The 24,632-nt window shown below is 37.2% G+C and overlaps 1 protein-coding gene across 9 annotated transcripts in view; it reads right to left on the bottom strand.

Annotated features, from left to right (window-relative positions):
• The window catches only part of LRBA (LPS responsive beige-like anchor protein), a 424,097-nt gene that overhangs the window by 45,766 nt on the left and 353,699 nt on the right, over positions 1 to 24,632 (bottom strand). For all 9 annotated transcript variants that reach the window (XM_074867473.1, XM_074867476.1, XM_074867474.1 and 6 more), the window contains one exon: positions 13,042 to 13,209. In XM_074867473.1, the coding sequence (XP_074723574.1) occupies positions 13,042 to 13,209 (168 nt within the window). The remainder of the gene's footprint in view (positions 1 to 13,041; positions 13,210 to 24,632) is intronic.

Raw genomic sequence — 24,632 nt, 5'->3', positions numbered from 1 at the left:
ACTATTTATTTCCTATAAAATATATATCAAATATATTATCCAAAATGAATAAAATATTCTTGAGGCACAGCCCTCATGCATTCCCTTCAGATAGAGCTGAAAATAAAATAGATAAGATGAAGAAATAATAGCTTCTGATTTGTTAACTTCCTTGCATATTGACTTTCAATCAATACAGAAACTTCTATTCCCTGATAGCTCAGCGTTTAAAGGGAGTCAGAATTTTTAAAAAGGGAGTCATAATTTTGTCTTACCCATGAAATCTGGTATGTACTCTAATTCCCAATGCTGCCTCTACGAACTATACCCCCTTACATAATGCCAGTACTAAAAACAGAAAAATTATATACAAGACACCACATATTGATGCAGAGTGCTTCAAATACATTCATCATAACAAGAGTCTAAACTGACATAGAACAATCGCTTTAGTCAACGAAAGATCAGTGGTCAGAAGGCTGTTTTCCACAGTCCAGATCTCAGAGGGACTCACCACCTTCCAGCAACATAAAAACTAGAAGAGACATAGTTATGATTCCTCTGCTTGCTCACATACATGATGTTCATCATTATCACACTCCTAGACCACACAACAGCAGCAGAACAGCTCTTTGTCTACCATCTACCCTCAGTGCGGAAGAGAATCCCTCTGGGATATTAAAAACAAGTATAAAATACCACAAATTCTCCATTTTCGGTCTTAAACATACAGTTTCTACATGCATGTTTATGATCTAGCTTGAGTTTGGGATTTATCGTTCCAGCAGAAACAAGTCTTTTAGACTCACTAGGTTCCATCTGGTCCTCCTTCCAAAAAATACGAGAGCCTACATTTCCAGGATTGCAGTAGTCCCCAACATAATCTTTCCCTTTTAGCTAACAGAACTGGGAAAACCTACATTCAGATCATGTTCTACCACAGGTAACACGGTTTCATAAAATATCAAAATTGTACATAGATTAAAGGCACAATATTGGTACCCATGTACTCTTTACTCCACGTCTTCAGAGAGCCAAAAGAAATTTGAAGAACTATGGAGTAAAGGCAACAACACTTGGACAATTATGTTTAGACATAGTGGCTAGACTTCAGTGTAAAAACCTTTTGCATTCCCTTTAATTACCAAGAAAAAAAAAAAAAGTAAAGATTTTTTATTTAGCTTCAACATTTGTTAATTATGACCAAGAGAGTGCACTAGCAACCCAAATGGTTCCTTCCTTTTCCCAGATTGTATCCAAAGTCAATCCAGATGTCAACTGCATGTTCTGATGATGTCTCAAGTCAGAAGGATCACATGAAGAAAAATGCAAGATGACCCCCACTGTCAGCGGAAACATGTGATGGTGGAGCTAGAATAATCCCCATTCTCTTGATTTTCATGACAATAGAAAGAGAAAAACAGGTTATTTTACCCACTACGTATCACTCAGACTTTTGCTCAACCTGTCAGAGAAAATCAGCTAAGAGCAGCGGATCCTTTCCTCAGAGAGATAATTAATATCTCTTTTAAAGAAAACAATCCACCCCTTACCTGAGAATATACAATAAAATGATCATCAAAAAGTCATCGACTCGCTTTCTAACAAATTATAGCCCAGCTGCCTAATTCTGCTGAAAAATGTATTAATAGCATTAGTCGGTATTACTAGGAGACAGCCGCCTTCTTCTAGTGGCACAGGGAGGGCATGTGTTCTCACATTGCTGAATCCCTCTGGAGCATACAACCATTTAGATTATTGTGGGCAGAAATATATGGGAAATGTGCACAACTAGTCTCACATCTATTAAAGGCATTATATAACTGGAAAGGAATAACCTTTGTCTGAACGGCATCTTTAGTTCCACAAATCTCTGAATTATTTTTTATCTCTGAAAGCAAGTAGCATACCACAAAGTAAAAGATAATATCATTCAACATTTTGTTCCACTGCTTCTCAAATATCTCAGTAAAATAGCCATCTTCCTGTTAATCCTCTACAAAAACAAAACTTTGGTAAGGCCAGAATTGTTCCAGATGCTACAACCAGAAGTAATAAAATAAAACAAGGTAACTAACTCTTTACAATAATGCACACAGTATGCATCTCAAACCACATGCTTCTGTGATAAACACGGTATTTCAAATGTTAATTAATTTATAAGTATGAAAGCCATAAGCAAATTTCACAAGGTAACATTTAACCGACTACCACAATATCCTGTTCCTAAATAAAGTCTCCTGGATCATCTCCTCTTTTCTTGGGGGGGTGGGAAGGGGAGAAGGGGAATAGGGAAGTAAATTAAAAGAGGAAGAGTGAAAAACTTGAAAACTTGGCTTAGCTATAATATAGCTTTTGGCCACTGTTTAGTATGGATATTTTCAGTCTCTGAATTTACCCTCTAATCTAACTGTGAAGAAAGTTAATTCAACAGTATGCAGTACCCACCAAGTACGGCTGTAAATTTTTTGGGAAGGAGGGTGATGGGGAGGTTGAACATATGGATGCAGTTAAGGTAAAAACAGATGTTTGTTACTTTTCTTTGCAGCAACACTCAGAAACTAAGTCAAAATTGCTTTTTTTCATGTTTATGTCTGAAAGAACTATAAAATTAAATATGAGGGAGGGCAGGTGGAGGGGGAACTGCAATGAGTGTCACAGAGAAAGAATGAAACAGTCTCCAGTTTTGAACTCAAATCCTAAAACGAAGGCCCATATAGTTAAAAGGCAAGACATACACCATTTAACTATAGATTTAAAGACCCTTAGAGTCTCAGCGTTGTTTTCATCATGCCTACTCAGACACAAAACACCAAATTGTCTGAAGAGTCTACCGGCACAGCATACCCGTGTTAAAATGCACGCCTCAGTCTGAACGCACGACAAGCTACAACTCCACTACAAAGAAGTTACTTTCAGTCAATGTGCCTTTACAGACCTACACCAAAGTATTTCCAGTTACTTCTCGAATCTGTAAGATTTAATTGCCAAAGATTTGAAAGCCCAGGTGAAACAGCATCATGCATTGTAATACATATTCTTTCAGTGTATATGTCAGGGACAGAAAATGTTTTGGGTTCATCCTCCATCTTTTTACCCAGTATATGTCCAGAAAATAACAGCTCTTGCAAAAATAATTACTTTGGCTCTCTGCCGCTCCTACCTCACTTTTCAATATTCAAAAAGGTTTACACACATGTTCCTCGGTGATTTCTATTGGCTTGAGCAATATGCAATTATGATTACTTGCTTTCCCTTTCCTTCCACCCAGATGTTGCTTTACAGCACCAGAGAACACAGAATATTTGACAGGTTTCCCCTCAGACGGTGAAGTTGAATGGCTTTGCAGCCAACTGACTAGCTCCTTTCCCCATGGGATGGTGATTAAAATCAAGCTCTGATAAGTGATCAGAAAACCTCTGCCGACCAGATAGTCACTCAGAGTCCTACAGTAAGATTCTTCGTTCAATTTCTCAGGGACCACAGAGACACAGATAACACTAGCCAAAGAACAAGAATGATTCATAACAATTAGATAAAATTGCTGGAAACAGGTTAAAGATTATAGAAGACGAGCTCTTTATAGTACCATCTCCCCTTGTTTCATAACGAACTCTGTTAGATCAAGATTGTGAAAAATGGCAAAATGCTTGTCCGAAACAGGCAACTTGCTGACTATACACCTGCCCTGGGGATATTGCACTACACTTGACCTGGAGAAAAAATATAGCGCTCAAATGTTAGTATTATAAATTCACACACTCCCATCCACTGTTTTAAAAATAAAATGAGCAGCCTAATTTCTTCATGCCAAACAAGAAAAACCTTTCTCTTCTTTCGACTTCGCAAATCAACCCTTTTATATTGAATCACTTCAATCTTTTATCATTGCACTATTCACTTAATGTACTGGTTTAAAGAAAATTGGCCTATCCTACCTTCGAAATCTAGCAAATGGCAGGGGGAGGGAATGGAGCAAGGAGAGAAGAAAGGCTAAAGAAAAGATACTACAAGATCAAGAGTTACATACTGTTCTCTAGGTATTATTAACCATGCCTGCAAAAAGTAAGGATGCCTGTGGCAGCCCGCTGATGCAGTTACTACTTCAACTCAGATAACACAGGTTTACGGCTTCAGAGCTAAAGTGTGGGCAGAAATACTGTCAACAACCTGCAGAGGGGGACATTATTAGAGTACACTAGCAAGTTGGTAAGAAGTAAAAAGTGCACAACCTTTGCCTGCTGCGGTGCATTAGGGATATATGTAACAAAACTGAGCATGCCTCGTTACACAAGAAAACAACGTAGAAATGAAAGCCATCACATGTAAATGAAACATAGGGGGTTTTTTCTTCCTTCCTTGTAGCTTCTTTGCAAGAAACACATCTTTCGCATAATTTTTTTTTTTCTAATTTCATTTCCTTCTGTCTGCTCAAAATACCACAGTTGTCTGTTTGGAAGTTGGCTACTAGTCTAACCACTTGTTATTTATTAAATCCAAACTACTACAGACCCCTGGGGGGCAGGGGGGTGTTACCCTACACAGGATTTTTTTTGTTTTTCTCAGAGCTATTTGCGATTCAATATATGAATAATACTTTCTTCTGTTTGCATCACAGAAAAGAATATTAAGGAGCACAGTGTAGGATACCTTCCACTACACCTTTAAAAACAAAACCAATAACCCAGCTCTCAAAGTACATGAAGAAATTTTCTGTGAGAATAAAGAAAAACAAAGTATTTTTGTTCAGACAAATCAGGATGACAATTACATGGCAGTCATTAAAGTAAAGCAGGAAGTAATCACAGTTTGTAAGAATACAAATAGATCCCCCTCAGGGCCATGCAAGTTGTTCCAATCTGAATATATACATTCCAGGCATATTAAACAGAGGCATAGCAGGGCCTGGCTGCAATCTCCAGTTCACGCAGCTGTCCGTCTACTGCAGCGTAATCCCAGCTGCCAATCTGAAAGAAACCAGTTAGTCAGAGCAGACACAACCAACAGAAACAAATGTCACTCAATAATGTTCAGAGGCACTGGGTTCATGGATAATTTCAAACAGTATCTCTGTCTGGAGCACTGATGTGCTCATTCAAAACACCTAAATCTTTGGCTACTGGAAAGAAGCAGATAAAAAAAATAGAACTAAAAAAACAGGTCTGGTATTACTTCAAAGAGACTGAAAATAAAAAGGGAAAAGAGTCTAAAAACAAAGTTAAGATGAATTTAAAGACCTGCAAATAAAGCTGGATTCAGTACAAGCAAAATCCTAAGCAGCTCTGGGGCTAGTTTTTAAAAATATAACAGTCTCCGTTTTATTTGAGCACCACAACCAAAATTGCCTCACACCTCTCTTCACTGTGGCAGCTGAAGATTCCAAGAGAGCAACTCAGTGCTTTCATTTAAAATCAGTAATTATCACACAGAAAGTAGTGGCATTGCCATGTGCAATACCTTGAAACTTCATCAGTTTCTCAAATTATTCATTCACTCCTCTAAATAGCTAAACATAACCTTTAAAGCTTGCTACCTTCACACAGTCTACTTGCTACTTAGCTGACTCCAGGTTTTCTGATACAAAACTTTTCCTCTGGAAAAAAGAAATCTGTTCTAATGTTAGCAATCCGTGGCATTTCTTCAACTTTGATGCCACCTCTATTAAGTAAAAAAGCTTCATTAAAACAAAACATTTCGATCTGAAGGAAGTGGATATACGGATGTAAAAATCTAACATTTAATGGTCGTTGAACTTTTTTGCGTGATCACCTTTCAGAATCTGTAACAACTGTGAAAAAGAAACAAATAACTAATTTTGCTAAGCTAAGAAATACATTTATTTAAATAAATAAATAACTACTACCTGCAAGATCAAACCAGCTGTTTTCAAAGTATGGGTACAATATTATCTCAGAGTCTTCTACTGCAATGAATGAACTTTTTGTTAGCCTTTAATAAAATGTAGTGTTTAACTGAGACTTGATTTTGGGACACTGTTTGAGGAAAAGCACCTTTGGCATGATCGCAAGTTTTCTCACTCAAGAAGCAGCTATTGTTCAGACGGAACTAATAACTAATATAATTCTGTTTGGTAAGTAAATACCACACCACATCTGTAGACACAGTGGGAACATTGATGAGCCAGACACCCTGGGCTGCAATGAGCAAATACAATGAAAACACTCCAAACAAAAATTTTTAGTTTCCCTATTGCTGTGAAAGTCAATACAGATATTGTTTGGACTGCATAAAGAGTCTGCAAATAATTGAAGCATGCTGATGACACAAAAAATGATGACATTTTTGTAGCCTTCTTCCATGTTTGATTCAAGGCTAAATGGCTTAGTGTACAGATAACAGTAGCTATACAGTTATCTATACACTAGTATATCTCATTCTTTCCACATATGGAAGAAAAAAAAAAGTTTTAAAATGGAAACACTTTCCATTCAAAATAGCTATTTTTGAAGGATTATGAACATCACTTTCTTCCATCCCTTGTTTATCTTTTGATTACTTTTTCTTATTTAATGCTGGCCAACGAATATGTCAGCTATCAAGGACTGACCAGCCAGGCACAAATGAAAATGTGAAGAGCCCAGGGGGTCTCAAGGCCTCTCTGGCTCTGATAGATCCACAAGACAGGTCAAGCAAGAAGAGGTGAGGGAACTGACTGCGCTGAAAATATCTATCCTTTGAATTTCAATCAGGGGCTGAGAAAAAAGCACTCGGAGCTGAAGAACTAATTTACATGAGTTGCCTCCTTCCAAAAAGCTTTACTACTTCCAGCCAAAGCAGTTGTTTGGTTCTTATTTTTTTAATCCTTGTACATCAGGCCTCTCAGTCCTACTTTAATGAACTCTAAAATATCACCTTTTCCTGCTGGATAGAGAAGCGGAAGCACCAGGTAAAATCAGAATCTATTCTGTAATGAAGGACAAAAGAGAACATCCAGGTCAAATATTTTTCTGGATAGAAACCTAGCTGAATACTTTTATGTCTGTTTCTAAGCGCTGTAGTAAATACGTAAGTTAAGACAAAGGGCAATAAACCCCCATTCATCATGTCAAACTCTGGGCTGAATCGAATCAAAGAAGTGCCGCACCTCCCAGATATCACAGTAAACACTTGTTTATGCTCATTTTGCCTGTTTACTCCCACACCACTGACACACCACAGGGTGAGCGGTGATGTGAGAATTAATAGGTAAATGACACGAACTGGGGGCAGGCATGGCGCTCCTGTTATCTTAAAGCTCCCTTTAGCAGAAGAAAATACTCATCTTTTCATGGCAGAGTCCTGGTGCCCAGGCAAGCTGATTTCGTGCAGCAGCAGTACCTGCCCACCCACAACAGCATCGGACACCCCGTATTCACTACGTAATCCTGCTCCACGTACCTTCACAGTAGAAGACAGGTTTGGCTGCACCTTTCCTTAGCCATGAAATCAGTATGTTTTCCTTTAAATATATTCTTCTTAATTCTGGCTCCATATAATGGTATTTCAGTATAGATTTGCAATTAAAACTAGACCAATTCTTAACATTTATTTGGCTTTTCACACTGTTCCTGTGCTGTACAACGTCAAGCATGCCATCTGTGCAACATACTTCTGGCCAGAGATGATTCAAAGATTGTTTCTACAGTACTTTGAATTTTGCCTGCACAAATTTGTTACTTACTGAATTCAGCACATCTAAATTTACTGCTCTGTGACAGTATTTTATAATCGCTTTATCCTACTTTTTAAAACTCATCACAGCCACAACAAAGACTGTTGCCCAACCTGCTAAAACCAGACTGATCGTTTTCCCAACTATTTAGTAAATGTTAACTATGCTATAAATACAAATCATGTTTATACTTTGTGAAAGATTCACTGCTCTCAGAGTTCTCCAGCTGAGTTAGAGCTGAAATATGCTATTAACTCCCACCATGAACACAGCTAAAAGAGAGGCCAAAAATGCTTTCTCTGGGATAAGATATCAGATCTGCTACTGCTGTCATGAAACTGGGGTCATGTAAACTAAACATCCTTGTAACTTCTTTTGGAAAGCACAGAAGTCTCTCAAACTGTAAATATTTAAAAATAAAATTAGACTCATAAGAGATAGGTCTAAGATGCATAAAATTTACCCAAAGATATTAATCTCAGGCAACATTTAAAAGCTATTATCCATAAAATAATCTACCCCATATGCCTTAAAACTGAAAATAAAAGAATTATTTTCTCTCTTTATATAATCAGAAGTGGCACATTCAAATAACATACCAAATGCTATGTCCAAGCTGATTCTTCACAATTTCTGAAACTCCTCAGCTCATATGGAAATAAAATATCAACAGCAGAAAGAAAGGTGCCGATGGAATGGAGAGAGCTGTGCTTCCTAATGTTAAACAGACTACCTTCATGTAACAAAAAGGCACCTTCTCTTCAAAGGAGGAAGTATAAAACAACTGAATCATCTAAGGCTAAAAGCAAATCAGTTAAGAAAAGTATGTGGGGTATTAATTGGATGGGATTAATTCTCTTTTTTTTTTGAACTATTATTGCTAATTTTAAAATCACCAGTCTTCCTTAATTACTGCCTACAAAGATTGTATCAGATGGTATTTTAAATTATTTGAAGAATATGGTTAGGTGTTTTTTGATAAGCAGGGTACAAAATTTAGTATGCTTCTTGAGGTTCAGGGGTTCCTGTAGTAAATAAATGATGTGTTCTCCAAGTAACATTTTGCCTTCCCACTACTAAATTGATGTCTTTTCTTTATGCTTACCCAGTGTTTATGCTAGCTACATAGGAGTATCAGTGGAGAAATGGACTTTTTAATTAGGAACTCCAAGTGCAGCCCAGATTCAGGATCATCCTCTGTTACACTACACCAGAGACAAGAGGAATTTCTATTCTTCTGACCAATAAACTAGTGGAATACACACAAATCAGTCCAAGATACAAATTATTTTCTATGGATTGTGCTTCACCTCTTAATCAGTTGCTTGTCTCAATAGTTTAGATCTAATTCTACTTCTTTTTTTTTTTTTTTTTTTCCATTCTTGGACAGCCATTGCAAAAACAGAACAGAATTTGTGATAAGAAGGTGCTGTGAATTCTCTCCAGAACGGTCAGATGGCATTTATCTATGCTACTGTGACTCCTTGCCTCTTCCATACAGGCAACAAAAAAGCCCTTCCAAGGCAGATCTTGTGATCGGGAGTTCCACAGATCAAAATGTGGTGTTCAAGAACCAGTCACCAGAAGGTAGCCATACAGCACACCTCTGCTGGCAAATACCATATTTTCCAAGGGGAAAAGATGTGGTATTTACTGCTTGTCAGCTGAACAGCAACTTCCTTCTGCAGTTGTAACCTCCTTCAGCAAAGACATACAAGTACAAAGATTAGAGTCAATGACAGTGCTGCAAAAATGGCTCAAGGAAAAAGGAAGAGGATGAAGAAATGGTCCCTGCAGGTACAAGTAATGCACAAGATATGCCAGCAGATATACTGGATCTCTTGCCTTGCTTCTCATGGTTGTAGTTCCCTTCCCCCACTGGCTGCGACTCAAAACCTCTCTTGATCTACTCCCCTCCCCCTGAGATTTGCCTTTGAATTATGCAAGCTTTGCACTCCCCAGGGTTTATCTGCCAAAAGGTAGCATGTGGCCCATGGTTTGCATTTTAGTTTAAAATTTTCTATTATAGCAGTCAGATCCTTTCAAAATACTTTACTTCCTTTATTCCCATAGGCAGAAAGAATGGCAGGAAAAAATTGTTCACAGCAGTATGAGAGGATGTAAAAGTTCTACATTTTCAGTCAAAAAAAAAAAAAAAAAGGAAGGTGGAATATGGTTTTAATCAAGTAGTTTTCCTTCCTAGACGAGTGCTTCCTTCTTGTAATATATATAACCTGACTGCCTATAAAAATAAAGGTGCCAGTTGGAGCCATTTAGGAGACCTAAGGAAATTCTGCATTAACCTAAACTCCTCCACTCCCCAGTTCCTTCCACTATTATTCTGTGTGTGGCCTCTCCTGATGAGTTAGGTCACCAATATCCATACATATATCTGTGAAGATACTTCAGAAACACATGCATCATAGGCTTCTCATTACTGATGTGGTCCAGGCTAAGCATAGACCATCTATGTGGAGAAACTGTCATGCTTTAAGCACATGCTATTATTTCCATATGATACCTAAAAGCCTCAGTAACTTGCAGCTCTCAGGGTACACAGAAACTGCTCCTTGGTTTAGGTTTGCAAATAAATATATATTTTCTGCTACAACTGTCAAGATTTGAAGACCCAAACCCTGAACCTTATCAAGAGGAAAAAGCCAAAATCATCTTTTTTGAAACCAAGAAATCCTGAGTAAAACTTCTGGTTTAGTAGTTGCCTAATAAACAGATAATAAATCTGAGGTGTTGTGCCTGCCTAAAAATACTGTTAATTGCCCAGATCAGAAACTCATTTGGCCTCCAACCAGGAATCTGGTGGAGAAAAGAAGTAATATTTTCTGGCAAGCTGACTGAAGGAGAAAAATAAATGCTGATTGAAGCTGCTCGGCAGTATAGAATGTTAGCGCAGTTCCTCAGGGAGATGGATTAGTAAGCAGGAAGAAGGTGAGGCTGTCAAAGGTGCATGATAAATTCATTTAGCACATAGATATAGAATGATTATGCACATAGATATACACACAAACAGATTTTTTATTACTTTCATCTCTACTCATAAGTAAAAACAGAATAACTCACCGTTGGTGATGATAGTCATTAAATCTCTTCACTGTCAATATCATATCAGAGCTGATCATATGTACCATTTTAAATTACACAGGCACATTTACATAATACAAAAATATGCTTCACAAATACATGTAAATAGCAAGGGATACCTAACCAAACAGGAACCTTTTTACTGTATTACTGACCTGCTTAAAAATACTAAATAAAAATATTCCATTGAAATAAAAATATTCCATTGGACCAATCTTCAAGTAACTCAGAATGAAAGTGCCACAAGATACCATTCATTCTGCTGCCTGCATTCATCAGCATGTATTTTTCACAGCATCAGTAGTGTTCTGAAATTCTGCTTCTGCTAAGCTACTCCATTCTTATGAACTCAACAACACTGCTATTCTTCCTCTCCTGTTTTCATTTTTATATGCCACTCAGTTCAGGCAGCACAGAACAACCCAAAAATAAGAAACATTGAAGTACAATAAAAACATGACAAATGAAAAAGATTTGGTAACAAAAGGTATTAATATATTTCTAGAAGTACAAAGTGAATGCCTGTCTAAGAGAGATGATTCACACTTCCAGACAGATTTGAAACTTCCCTGGTCTTAAACTACTTTTTTTCAGGCTACGACACAAGTAGAACAGATCACAGTTAAATGGGTAATAGAACTGTTCCAGAAAAATTAAGAACTACATAAAAATTATGTGTGGCAGACTGCTATTTTGATTAGTATTACTTCAAGTATTAGTTTCATAAATGATGGTTCAATGATGGTTCATTTAATAACAAAATTAAGAACAAATTACACACAATGCCCAGTCTATTTTTCAGGTCACACTTAAACCTAGCACTTCAAGAGTCTAATAAATACTCTTACAGGGTAAGAATATTTCCTTGTCAGTGTACAGTGGAAAAACATTATCAACGAAATAAAAACATGGCAGAGTGAACATCTAGTACCCTTGGGTCAATAACAGTTTCAAACCCAGATGATGACATTTTTTCTTAGAAGCCAAGTCTTCCAGTGTCTCTTTTCTTAGCTCAATTAAATGTATTTCTGTGCAATATCTATATTTTAGCTCAAATGTAATGACGACATCCAGCCATCACTCTTGGTACTTAAGCCAGTCCTTGAGCACCCCTACATGCCTTGCATACCACACAAACCTTTGCACTGCACCCACAAGCCAGCTACAACCCACAGGGTTGCTACGATGGGACTTCCTCTACAGAGGCTGTCAAGGTGTTCCAAATAGTCAGATGGCCAGTACGTACTGAGAAAATAGTATTATTTAAAATAATAATTGCTTGCTTCTCAGACCTTCTTTCAGTAAGCAATAAATAACAAATACTTCAACTAGGATTAGCCTAGAATTCTACAGCGAACCTCAAACCTAATGTTTGTAAGCAGAAATGTCTTCATTCTTGTTTTCATTCAGTTCATACATATATTCCCTATCAGTATACATCTAGCCACCCTTTTAAATAAAATTGTTGATAGCATTCATATTACTTTGTTCTCAGGGACTCAGAATATTTTATAACAAAGTACCAGTTACATTTATTCTGTAGTTAATATACTTGCACACATACTTGATAACAATGTGTTGCCTGAACAGAGAGCATAAAACCGATCAAAAATCTGTTTTAATCACCCACCCCACCCTGCCCCTTTTTTTTTTTTTTTTTAAACAGCTGTTTAGATGGAGGAGGGAGGAGTCTTTAAGACAACAAGGGATACTTCAGCAAATAGATTTTTCCGACTGGTGCGGAGTCTGAGTCTACTGATCGTTCCAATGTTTAAATAATTATTTTTGCATATGAAAAATACAGGATGAGTTATTATTAATTTGATAGCAAGCCAAATAAAAATAATGGAAGATACAAAACTATGGTGTTTGATGTGTACTACATATGCAGGACTGCATTAGAAGAGGATTGTTAAAACTGTAAAAGCAAATTCAAAAGTACAAGCAAATCAAGGTTGCTTACTGTATTCTGACATTAAGATCCAGTATTAGTGAGCAAAATGCCTGCCCTCAGCAACTGAAGCAATCCTTCAACATTTATTTTTATCTTGGCATCCAGTTTGTGCCGAATCCAGGTGCACAAAGTTTAAGAACAACTTGCATGCTTGTTCTCTTAATTTTGCATGCTGTGACGACCGGTTCAGGCACCTTGCATTTGTCTGGCCCATAGCCAAAACCACAAGAGAACACAAAGATTTGAACGTTTGCCGGTAGCCTTGAACAACGTGGAGTCTTTACACTGCAGTGGTTGCCAGAGATTTTCCTTTCACATATTTAAAGTACAAACTTACCTCTCTCAATATGGGATCCGTTATTGAACTTAAATTAACAGCTCCTTCATAAGTCAAATAGTAGAACACATTTAGGGACCTAACAGCCTCTGGCCCTTGCTGTTTGTAGCCAAAAATCAGATCGATCCACTGGTGAAGCTGGCAGGAAACAAACTCACTTTCTAATGCCTGTAAAAAAACACACACAAAATATATAAACTTGAGTTTGCCAGATAGTCATCATTTAGTGGTGGTAGAAGCATTTTTTGAAGCGTACAAAACTATCTTAACAAGTCTAAGTACAGTATTTTAGACGTTCTAGACAAAAAAAAGTGGGCCCTGTGGTAGAGTCTCATGCCCTACCCCCTGCTGACCAGAAGACCTTGCTTTATAATAGTGGGAATAAGAAAAAAAGCAGTAAGTGGAAAGCATTTATGGACAGCCAGGCTATGATTTTATGAACTCTCAAGATGAAATTGTGCTTTTCTGTGTGATGTGCACTGTGAATAATAACAGCATGATAATCTGATTCTGACAGAGAGAAGATTGATAGACTTGGGGAAACTGAACTAACTAGGGATGTTAGGGTACAAATTATTTAACATGCTGGAATATCAAATTGCTATTACTTTTATGCATTTCTTGTATATATCTCTTGTACAAACCTACACAGAAACAGTACTATGCTGAATGGTTAAGCCACTTTTCTGAAGATGTTATCCAGTTACAACCCAATCCCCAAGGCAAAAACATCCAAACGATAATCAATCTCTCCACCTTGGATTAGATACAGCACAAATGTATTAAAAGATAACCTAAAAATCATTGTCATCTGAAGAGTTAATTCATCTAGATTAAATCACTAGTAGGATTTGCTTCCTCTATTTGATACACAGGATTCAATATATTTCTTATTTGAATGAGCAAATGAAACAACATAACAAAGTCTGAGGTTCTCTTCATCTAAGGAAATAAATGGCATTTTCCTTGTAAAGGAAATTCCTAATTTTGAGCAGAGGAAGTTAAAATTAATCTGAAAACCAAGGAAATCACTCTGCAATTTGCACACAAAAATGATGGGTTTGTTTCATTAACCGATGCCTGAAAACAACATTTAAATTGACACATAAAAACAGCAATTGTCTTAATTTGTGTGGTGCACTCCACACAAAAGCCCTAAATATGTTCAAATTAGAGCAAGCTGCTTGATTGTCACTGCAGTCTCATGTCATATTAATGCATGACAAACATTAAACCATACACTTAAATGGCAATTTATATCATTTAAATGTTTACTGCCACACCAGATCATCACTCATTTAAATGTGACTTTCTGACAGCTAATTTCAGTTAATTTTCCTCGATTCACTTAATTAGAACTTTCAATCAAGAAAAGACCTGTACATATCTTCAACATCATATCATTCTTTTTTTTATTATTATTAGGATTCCCAGCTACTGAACTGCTGAAAGCATTCTTTAAAATGAATTACCACGCACTATAGTATCTCTTTGAATGATCATATGGAAATACAACATATATGCTTAGAGAGGATTTCTTCTTTTACTTTTTTCTTTTTTTAAAAAAAAAATTAAAAAAACCCCCAACATTTAGACACAGACACACAATTAAAACTATAAAAAACCACAAGCTGGCCAATTAAAAATTAATGATTTCAAAATTGTTTAATAAGATAAAACCAGTCAGGAGTCTCATGAGTGTCCATAATACTACAATGTGCAGCCATAAAATTCTACAGGGCTCAGCAAATGACAACGATAGGAATTAATTTTCTTGCTATCCTGCTAAAAAAAAATTAACCCTAGAATATACTTACTGTTATCATTATAACTATCTAATGTCAGGAAAAATAACGTTAAGAACTTGTGATTTTTTTATATATATATATATATTTAGTATGTGCACAGGTTGTTCATATTTTCCTTTTCTTCAAAAGCTAGATTGTAATGTGTCATATTACCCTCACAAAGCATTTGGACGTGACTATCTCTAATCTCCTCAGATTAACAGATATATACATCTGACTTTTTTCTTAAAAAGCAAAACTAACACACACTCTCTGCCTTTTCATGGAATGGTTGGGAGCCATCCTTGATTTAATTCTCTTTTTCAAGATTAAAATTATTTTACACTTGTAATTTACACAGATTCAAAAGTAGATAATTTCCTTTTCATTTTTTTCCAAGTTAGGCCATTTTATATCTTCTTTCTTATTTGCCAAATCACAAATAAAAGGGTTAAACAAAAAATTACTACAGTCAGCATCAATATCCAGGACCCTGAAGGACAGACCAAATGTAGTACACACATTCCGAGGCTGAATAATCTTGCCTGTCATTTGAGGTTCACAGTTAAGTTCTTGGTTGGAGGGAAGTACTTATGCTATGACACAATTGATGGAGGAATAGTTAACAGTCTGTATAATGATTAAGAAATAAAACAGACTTTCAAGGAAAACAACACAATGTACCAGTACATACGATACACTTTATAGTCACACTGGTATATACTATTTAAGTATGGGTGCTCCTTAAAAAAAAAATAAATCTGAGAAGTGAAAAGGTTCCAATTTACATAACTATCCAGTTTTAAAAGAAGGTTTTTCTAAAAAAAATGTTACTGTTAGCATTTACCTCTTGCAAAACTAAACCAAGGGTATTGAATGCTAAGCATTTAGGATTACTTAAACATCTAGGACAGCCAGTGCTCATTAAGGCTCAAGTTAAATATGGCATGCAGCGATGGGATACTAACATCCTTCCCATGCTGCTCTTAAAGCAAACCAATCAATTGTTAGCGCTCCCACAGCAGACCGAGTACATTATGTACTGTGTGCTCTGAAGAAAATGTGCAAACCAAGAAAATCCTCTAAAATGTCCAGCATAATACAGTAATATTCAATCCTATCGAGTTATTGTAAAATAAATCAGTCACTAATGCCCAATTGTTAAAGGATCAAACAAGCCCATGAAAAGACCGTCACGTGAAGCCACACACAAATTGTCAATTCTGTCCACAGGGAGTCATATTAACTTTGACAAACTGTCTTGGGGCTGATATCTGTTTCTTTAATGAGATCTATTAGGCAGAGACTAAAACACTTGAGATATGCTAAAAAGTACAGTATACAGATGTCAAACACAAACACCTATTAGTAACTTTCATTTCTCTGTTCCCAAGGTAGAAATGCTTCAGACACATCAACAAATTGAAGCTTTGGTCTTACAAGGAAATTTTAGTTTATTCATAAATATTTTTCAAATGCACAGTCTGTTGACATTAAATATGTGCAATCAAAATGACTTCTTCACGAAGGACTCCAAAATTCATTATTTTATGTACATATTTTTTTGCCCTGTTTTCTGAAAGGAATGAACGGAGAATAATTTCCTCCTAGCAACTGAAGACTAATTATCAGTCTAATACTGATATAACATGGTCAGAACGACAAAAACATAAAACTAGCAGGTTAAGAAAGATTTTTTCCTTTTTTGAGTAGAAGTACTCTAACTATTTATGATGATATATCTTCCCAAACATTATTATACCCTTGGAATCAAGATTTGTATCTTTTAAGTGACTACTATTGGCTTTTGCCCTGTACTTTTCTTTCTGGTTTAGACTATGTAATGACATGTAGGATTTGAAATGATGCCTATTAAAAACCAATATATACCATGCTTAAGATTGGGATGTTCCAATGCTGAAATCAGATGAAAAGATAACTGTATTTCTTTTCACCAGCATAGATATTTATTCATAATCAAGCTATTCAGAAATAGATCACAAACTTGCCTTATTCCTATGCTGATTAAAGCAATCTCGAAGCATAGCATAAACCATGCATGTAACTCTTACTTGAAAGACAGAAAAGAAGTCCAACCTATACAAAATGTGTTTTCTATAGTTAAAATGAAGGCAGAAACTTTGATGAGAAACTAAAACTGCTTCTCATACATGAATAATCTTTCCTATTCACTCGATTAAAAAAAAAAAAAAACCAAACCACAAAAACCCCAGGAATATACTACATCGGCAAGAGAGACATTACAAATCTCAAGTACAAATAATTGCCTATTACCTTTAATAGGCTAAATATTTTAGTTCCTCTTTGAACTAAGCAATTTCCTTTGAAACACTTAAAATCATTGAGTCTTTTTTCCTACATTCCATTTGAAAAATATTTACGTATGAACAGAACCACATGAATTAGGATTTCACACATTTTTAGCACAAACACAATTTTGATGTGAAAAATATCCTCGAACACGACAAAGCACCCACATAACTGCAGTACCAGGTACATATAACTGTCTTGGAAGTATGTGCATGCACGTACATTTAAAAAAACCAAAAAAACAAAAAAACCCCCAAAACCAGAACCAATGAAGCCAAATAACTGGAATTATGTTTGCATGTGCAGGCTTTCAGACACAAGTTGGTAATGCTGCCTTAACATTGATATATGACCTTTGTAAGTTACAATGAAGAAGGCTGGTTTTTCAGCCTAATTAGAACTGTTTCAAATTTTCCTGCTAAATATATGATAGAAAGTCCTTTCAACTTTTTTTTTTTATTCTAGAGTTTCTTTCCATGTCAACCTTGTTCCAATCAAAATATGTTTTGAATTAAATAATTTTGATTCAATATGTGGATCACATTTCACTTCTAAGATTTAAAGTCCAAAAAGGAAAAGTTTAGGCTGTTCAAACAAAGCAAAAGCAGCCACTTTGCGGAAAGCTATTCACATTTACCACGACTGACAAATTGTTTGTGTGCACCATTAGGTCTAGTTTCTGCAATAGTTGCCAGATTTCCTGTCCTCCTAATAACATATTAACTCTTGAAGTGCTGGCTTTATCTTTTGAGGTTTCTCAGCAACCACTAGTATTTAAAAGTAAATTACCCAACACGCTTTCACCCGCAACACTATTTGATCGCATGGGTAGACATCTGAGAAAAAAAAAAAAGTATAAGAAGCTATTAGAAAGATATCGAACTCAAGCCTGCCTTGAAGATATCAGGAGGAGGAGGAAGAGGACAGCAGACGTACTAAGGAGAAAACTCCGCGCCCTGCATAAGGTAATACAAATTTCAAAAGGATGAAATGGACATCAAAACCGTTTACATGATTGCTGGTTTCAAACTTGCTAAATAACCGTTCCAAATGCATATAGTTTTATTTACTGTATTTTGCAATTTGCTTTGAACACTTCAGAAAGTGAGCAATTACTTTACAGCTTACATTATAAGAACCATTTAATTTTTCCTTTCTTTTTGTGTGTTCCAGAAGTGCACTGCCAATGCATTCTTCACTACTGTTATAACCAAAGTTAGCATTTTACTTTATTTCTTTACTTGATTACCAATACTAGGATAAAATACAAAAAGAACTCTGGAAAATATAATCTTAATAAAAAGATTTAACTCAGACGTTTTACTGAAGACGACTGATCTTATAGAACAAAGAATATCAACAATCTGAGAAGAAGCTCAGACATAGATCTCTGGAAGATAAACTTCCCTTCCCCTGCTCCTTCTACCTCTCTGTATTTAAGAATAAGGTACTAAGTAATGGCAGGTACTAAGTAATGGCAAAAGAGAAAATTCGTGTACTGATGTAACTTAATCAAACAGAATTTTGTGGCAAGGTATATTCTGCATAAACAGCACGCAACAAAAGAAAAATATTTTGCAATCTAATGACTACCTGAATTTATGTAATTATTACCAAAATAAGAGTGAATTAGTAGCACATTTAGCTACAAATCTTGAGCACTTTTGCATCTTTTGGTGATTTCTATATTCAGTCTACAACTGTTATTCTGTAGTTTAAATGGACAAGTCAGACAGCTGTTATGTATTTTATAAAATGAAAGCTACATTTCCTTTGAAATTCAGCTTTAATCTCAACTGAAATGTGTATCATTAGGTGCCAGGAATAAAAGATTTAGGTGAATATGAAAACTTGCCTTGGAGCATTCTTAGCTACTCTTTACGTAAAGGGCAGTGATCACCCTTAAAATAATATTTCTTAGTATATCCATGATAATCTGCCAATTTGAGAGCAATATTTTAAGGCAGAATTGCTATAATTTACCATGAACAGTATATAAACAGACCAAATGTTGCATTTTTGTTGTTAAATTTCAAAGTTTAGACATCTACCTTAGGTGCCAATAGTGAAAACATTTACACAGATGCTTATCTTTACTTTTGTGAGCAATTCCACAGCCTTCATAGTAGAACACCTTAGAAAGGTGAAGCAAAGCATCCCGGCTTGCAGGATCTCCAAAGTTACCCATTAGAAGAAGACACAAGCATATGGCTGTTAGCACATTTGGAGAGCTAGACTTAAAAACACAGATTTCCAAAGACGACACTATAGCGTAAAGAAACTGAAAACAAGTTAAAAAAAGCCAACACAGGTCCCAAACAGTGTAGTTACAATGCCACGTGTTGAATAAGGGCTGATTTGCCCACAGTGCATGTAAATGGTATACTCTTTTCCTTGAGCGTGCACACTGGTACTCAACAGTTAATGAACTGCCAATTCACATGTTGGCTTACCTCACTTATTCACATATTCCACTGATCATGGTTGTGACAAAACTAACTTCCCCATTGAAAAAAAGAGTGGGCAAAATCTGCCTCGGCCAGCTGGCTCCATAAACCGAAAGATGCTACTCAAAAGGCATACTAAGAATGACCCCTTCCTAATTGGTGGATTTCTTCTCAGACAGAGGTAGAAAAGATACAGAAGAACTGCGATAGGAACAAAAAACGATCAGGAGGTCTTTATTAAATTCCCCTACATGAAAAATAATATATAGAAGTCATAATTAATTACAGTTGTGGAATCACAGAAATGGCTACCATTATTCATAACTGTGATAATACTGACGTATGTGGCTTGCATTTGGCTTTCCCCAGAGACACACGGAAACTCTAACCACAACCGGTTAGACCATAACCATTTATTACTACAGATATGGCTAAAAGCAAGTATTTATAACACCAGGAGGTGTTGCTGATTTCCCCATCATTTCCACCTCCCCCATCCCACCCCTGCATTTTTTGTCCACGTTTAAAACGTCTGCTACATTGTTAGAGGATCCTCTCCTCCAGAAGAGACAGCAATGTCCTGAGGTCAAGACAGTGAAGCAAAATCCCATTTTAAAATCCTCACACACAGCACCAAAAGGAGGCAGGAAGTTCTCCCTCCTTCCTGAAATTCAGCAATTTCTCTCCCAGTTCCTCCAGCATTTGTTTGCATGAAGACCGACAGCCTGGATCTGGAACCTATTACCCATGGAAGCACAGGCTGTTAACCACACAGCTGACAGTCAGCTCAGTCAAATTAGTTTAAATGAAGTTTTGTATTAAAAAAAAAAAAAAACACAAAACACCACACCTAAACACCAAAATCCCAGAAGATGTGACTGTATTTCACAACGTTGTGTTGTGTACTGGTTGAGCCGATGGCAGCAAAGCTGCACGATCGTGTTAGCATCCTGAGCTGCCAAGCTGACATATCTTTCCTCTCAGAAGGTTAGTGCAGGTAAACTGCTTCTAACACTTCTGCTAACTCGCATACTTCTAGTTGAGGGACTCCTGCGTGGCATCTCCTCGAGCCTTGTCAACATGATCACAGTTGCTTCCGAATGTCAAGTACCAGCCAAAGACAAACTGAAAGGTCAGAGTACTACACACTTCAGAAAGGGCATTTGTCACGGTAAACAGTGACTCACCTTTTAAGGTTACAGATTCTTTCCCATTAAGAGAGAGGTGCAAAACACACACTACAAAACTTTAAACCATGTAAAATTTCCCTGCCTTTGAGGTCAAACAAGCTTTTTCACTGAAGCTAGAAACAGGCCAAACTCTGAAATTCAGGAAAGTGTTATGATTAGAGTACACTTACCCAGCGGTGGGGTTTTGGCTTACTTATACTAAATGAACACATAGCTAGCATAACTGTAATGTGATATAGAGTGATACTAGTGAATGCAGTGAAGGTCATGAAGTTTTAGAAAATGTCTGAAACATGAACTGAACCTGCATGATCAAAACACAAAAAAAGGTTTATGGGAACACAGACAAAACTACACTCGAAACAGCTTTCATGCTAAGCTTGAGGTTGAGTACTACCATCCCATTTAGTCCTCAAATTAAAGTTTAAGCCTTGGCATACTGTCTGATTAATGACAGCCCAATACACTTCCAACTGGGAGAAACTAGTGATTTTTTTAATGTATTTTACATCTAAACTGCTCATACGTTTCTTCCTTCTGATTTACTCTGTAAGCCCTAAAAGTCAACTGTTGCTTTATTTTTGCACTCTGTTTCAACAGCTTGCAGCATTTATACTGGCTTTGATGTGTCAGTTGTATATGCAATTCACAAGAACCGTGATGATCAACAAGTATTAGTATGCATGTAAGAGGAGACAGAAATGGTTGCAAACACATGGTCTTCAAACCACTGCAAATAGTACGAGCAAACATCTTAGAAGGGTTGTAGAGCCTAATCTAATTTGTCTTTGAAGCCAGTTCTGGGAAAAAAATGTTCTAGAAAAATTTGTTTAAGGTTAGGAAAAGGTATGACAGAAGGTCAAGGAATTTAAAATTTAAAACACAGCTTAGATGCAAGTCAGGCAGACAAGTCATTTCAATCTTGTCGTTTGACTTGTCTGCTAATTCACAGAAGAGGAAGCTTTTGGAGAACAGAACACAAGATTTACAAAGGTAATTAGGGTACCACATCTGAATAAATCAAACAGTTACAAAAATAGGAAACAGTACTATATCATCACGTGGCACAAATGTGTAACCCACTCTGGGGCTAAGTTGCATAGATAAGCACAGGATTTGAGATGATTATGAACAGCGAAGCCCTGATCTTTTATAAATAAAGGCACTCCGAGCAGTGGCTTAGGATGACAATAGAAGGTATGTTTGGTGAGGACACCAGACTCAAGCTGGCATTTAACTGGAATGACACAGGAGAATCTTTATTTGACTTTACAATGACAGAGAAAGGGAGAATTTGTGCATCAAGGACATCATCAGCTTCTACATTCAGCATTTAAGAAGAATATCAGATTTGTGGAAGATACTATTTGGAAAATGAAATGCTCTTTGCAAACTTCCTCAAACACAGCAGGTCCTCATTTAACATTTTGTGCTGGCATGTTTGCTAAGCAAGCTACCGGGATGTCTGGATCCAGATGAACTGGTGCTCGGGGTGGCTCACCTTCTATCAAATACCCTCGGGACAAGCACTTCCACAGTCTCCTGATTAAGGAGGACACTCAATCTTGACTGTTTGTCATATCCTGTCCCAGTGGATCCCCTGGGCTCCCTCCTGCTCCCTGGGAGTAGTGGGGCTAGTGCTGGAATTTGTAACAGAACAAAGAGCTCTTAGGAGTCAGGTTCAACGCTTGAAAGAAATCAAACAGAAAATGGATTATATTTGTAAATTACTTCTTAAAATGTCCATCCTCAGAAAATGCAAAATCTTTATTCTTCTAATTTCATCATGCATTGCATGTTGAATTTCAACCAGTTTTGCTCATAGATGCTTTCTTGTAGATAGTTTAATTTCTTCTATATGTTATTCCCTTCTTTCACCTAAACTGCTTCAAATTTCCACTATGACAGCTGTACACAGACAAGTGATATATTGAGTATATTGAGCATGCTCAGGAAATCAAGACGTAAACACCTCCAAGTGCAACAGACATTCTGTAGCCAGTTGAGAGCAAACTTTTCATAACCTTTATATTACTCTGCCATGAACCGTGTTAGTGGGAAGGGTGTAGGAGATGAATACTATTAACATTTAGAGGTTATATGCTGAAAAAGCATCTGGTCGTTTACTAACATTTTAATGAATTAAATTTTTCCAGTTATAAGCTAAATAAGATGCTAGAAAAAAAAAAAAAAAAACAGAATTCCCCCTTCTATCAGCAATATAGGGCTTTTTTCTTCATAGAAGATGGCCTAAAAAACACCAGCATTTAGAAATAAAAAACAAATATATTGCAATAAACCAGCATTTAACTCCCATCTTTCAAATAACCATTTAATTCAGAGGCTGAACGCCCAGAGACGAGTCTTGCTTTTTACAGGGCAAACAAGCAAGCAACTATCTACGGCATTACCTCCCAGTATGGAAAAAGAACACATTTTTTTTTAAAAAAAAACCACAAAAACCTAAAAAGCAACACCTTGTTACACACAGTTTTTAAGTAGCAACAACCAAATGACAAGGTTGCAATCCATTAACATAAAACTACTTAAGTCTGACCGAGGAGAACACTAATGAGTTTTTTTAAAATAAAATCCCATACCTGTGGCATGCGAGTCTTCCTACCCAGAGTAAGCAAAGCAGAAGGATACTATCAAGTTCTTGCCTCAAAGCCAGGGTTGTTCAGAACTATAAAGGTCTGATTTTACCCAGGAAAGCTGAAGGTCCCCGTGTTGCCTGCCCATCAAATCCACACAACAGAGCAGTTAGATATCTAGTCTAATCTCTGGAAGCTAAGCCTGAAGTTCACCTATCGACAGAGCACCTGGGAAACTAACGCTATTTTTAAAAATTCTGGTAAGGCTGCAAATTCTGCCCTTTATTTTGGAGGACAAGCTGCTACTTTTTTTGGGTTTTTTGTTGGGTTTTTTTTGTTGGTTTTTTGTTGTTTTTTGTACACCAGGTATATGGAAGGGAATGAAAGGAAAAAAAAAAAAAAAAAAAAAAGGCGCAGCAGGCTTGCAGACCTGGGGCCTGGGCCGGGCCCGGCCCTCCGGTGCTAGCGGCCCTGCCGCGGGGAGCGAGGCCCGGCCCGCCTCTGGGGAGCCCGGTACCGCCGGGGGGAGCGAGACCCGGCCCGGCCCTGCCGCAGGGAGCCTGGCCCAGTTCAGGCAAGCGCTGCAGAAAACCGCTGCCGCAGCCAGCCGTTCCTTGCAAGAAAAAAACAAACAAAAAAAAAAAAAAAAATAAAAAAAATCGCCATTTCTGCACACCGGTGTTTCGTCCGCGTTTGCAAATGGGAGCTGGCCGTGTTTTCGGCGCGGGCGGCCTGGGAGCGAGCAAAAGGCAATCAGCAAGGCAAGAGTTAATTGTGGCGCGGGGAGGGGAGGGGGCGGCGGTGGGGCACCGGGAGTTAATCAGGGAGCATATCGCGAGCCAGGCATGGAGAGGCCTCGCTAATGAGCCTCAAGTACCCTGCAGTGGCTTTCAAACCTAACTGGCTTCAAACGATGCCACCCCGTGACAGGGTACTGCTGGCCGACGAAGAGGGTGATTAGAATAAATGACTGGAGTAATTAACTCTGATTGGAAACCACCTGACTGGAAAGAGAAGCTAGGAGCTGTTTAGCCGATGGTCTTCTGGTAGAAAAAAAGGAAGCTTTCCTTTACTCCAGTGTTTGTATGTGCTAAAAGAGCTCTTCCTTTCAAATAGGTATGTGGTGGCACTAATGAAAAGCAGCTTTTATTCAAAGGCCTCCCCATTCATTCTGAAAGGGGGAGAAAAGAAAGGCTTCAAAGTAGAACTAATTTACTTCATCCAAACCCCACTTTGGGGAGC

Source organism: Strix uralensis, chromosome 4 (genome assembly GCF_047716275.1).
Source record: "Strix uralensis isolate ZFMK-TIS-50842 chromosome 4, bStrUra1, whole genome shotgun sequence".
Classification (NCBI taxonomy): Eukaryota; Metazoa; Chordata; class Aves; order Strigiformes; family Strigidae; genus Strix; species Strix uralensis.
This window is presented reverse-complemented; position numbering and strand designations above follow the sequence as displayed.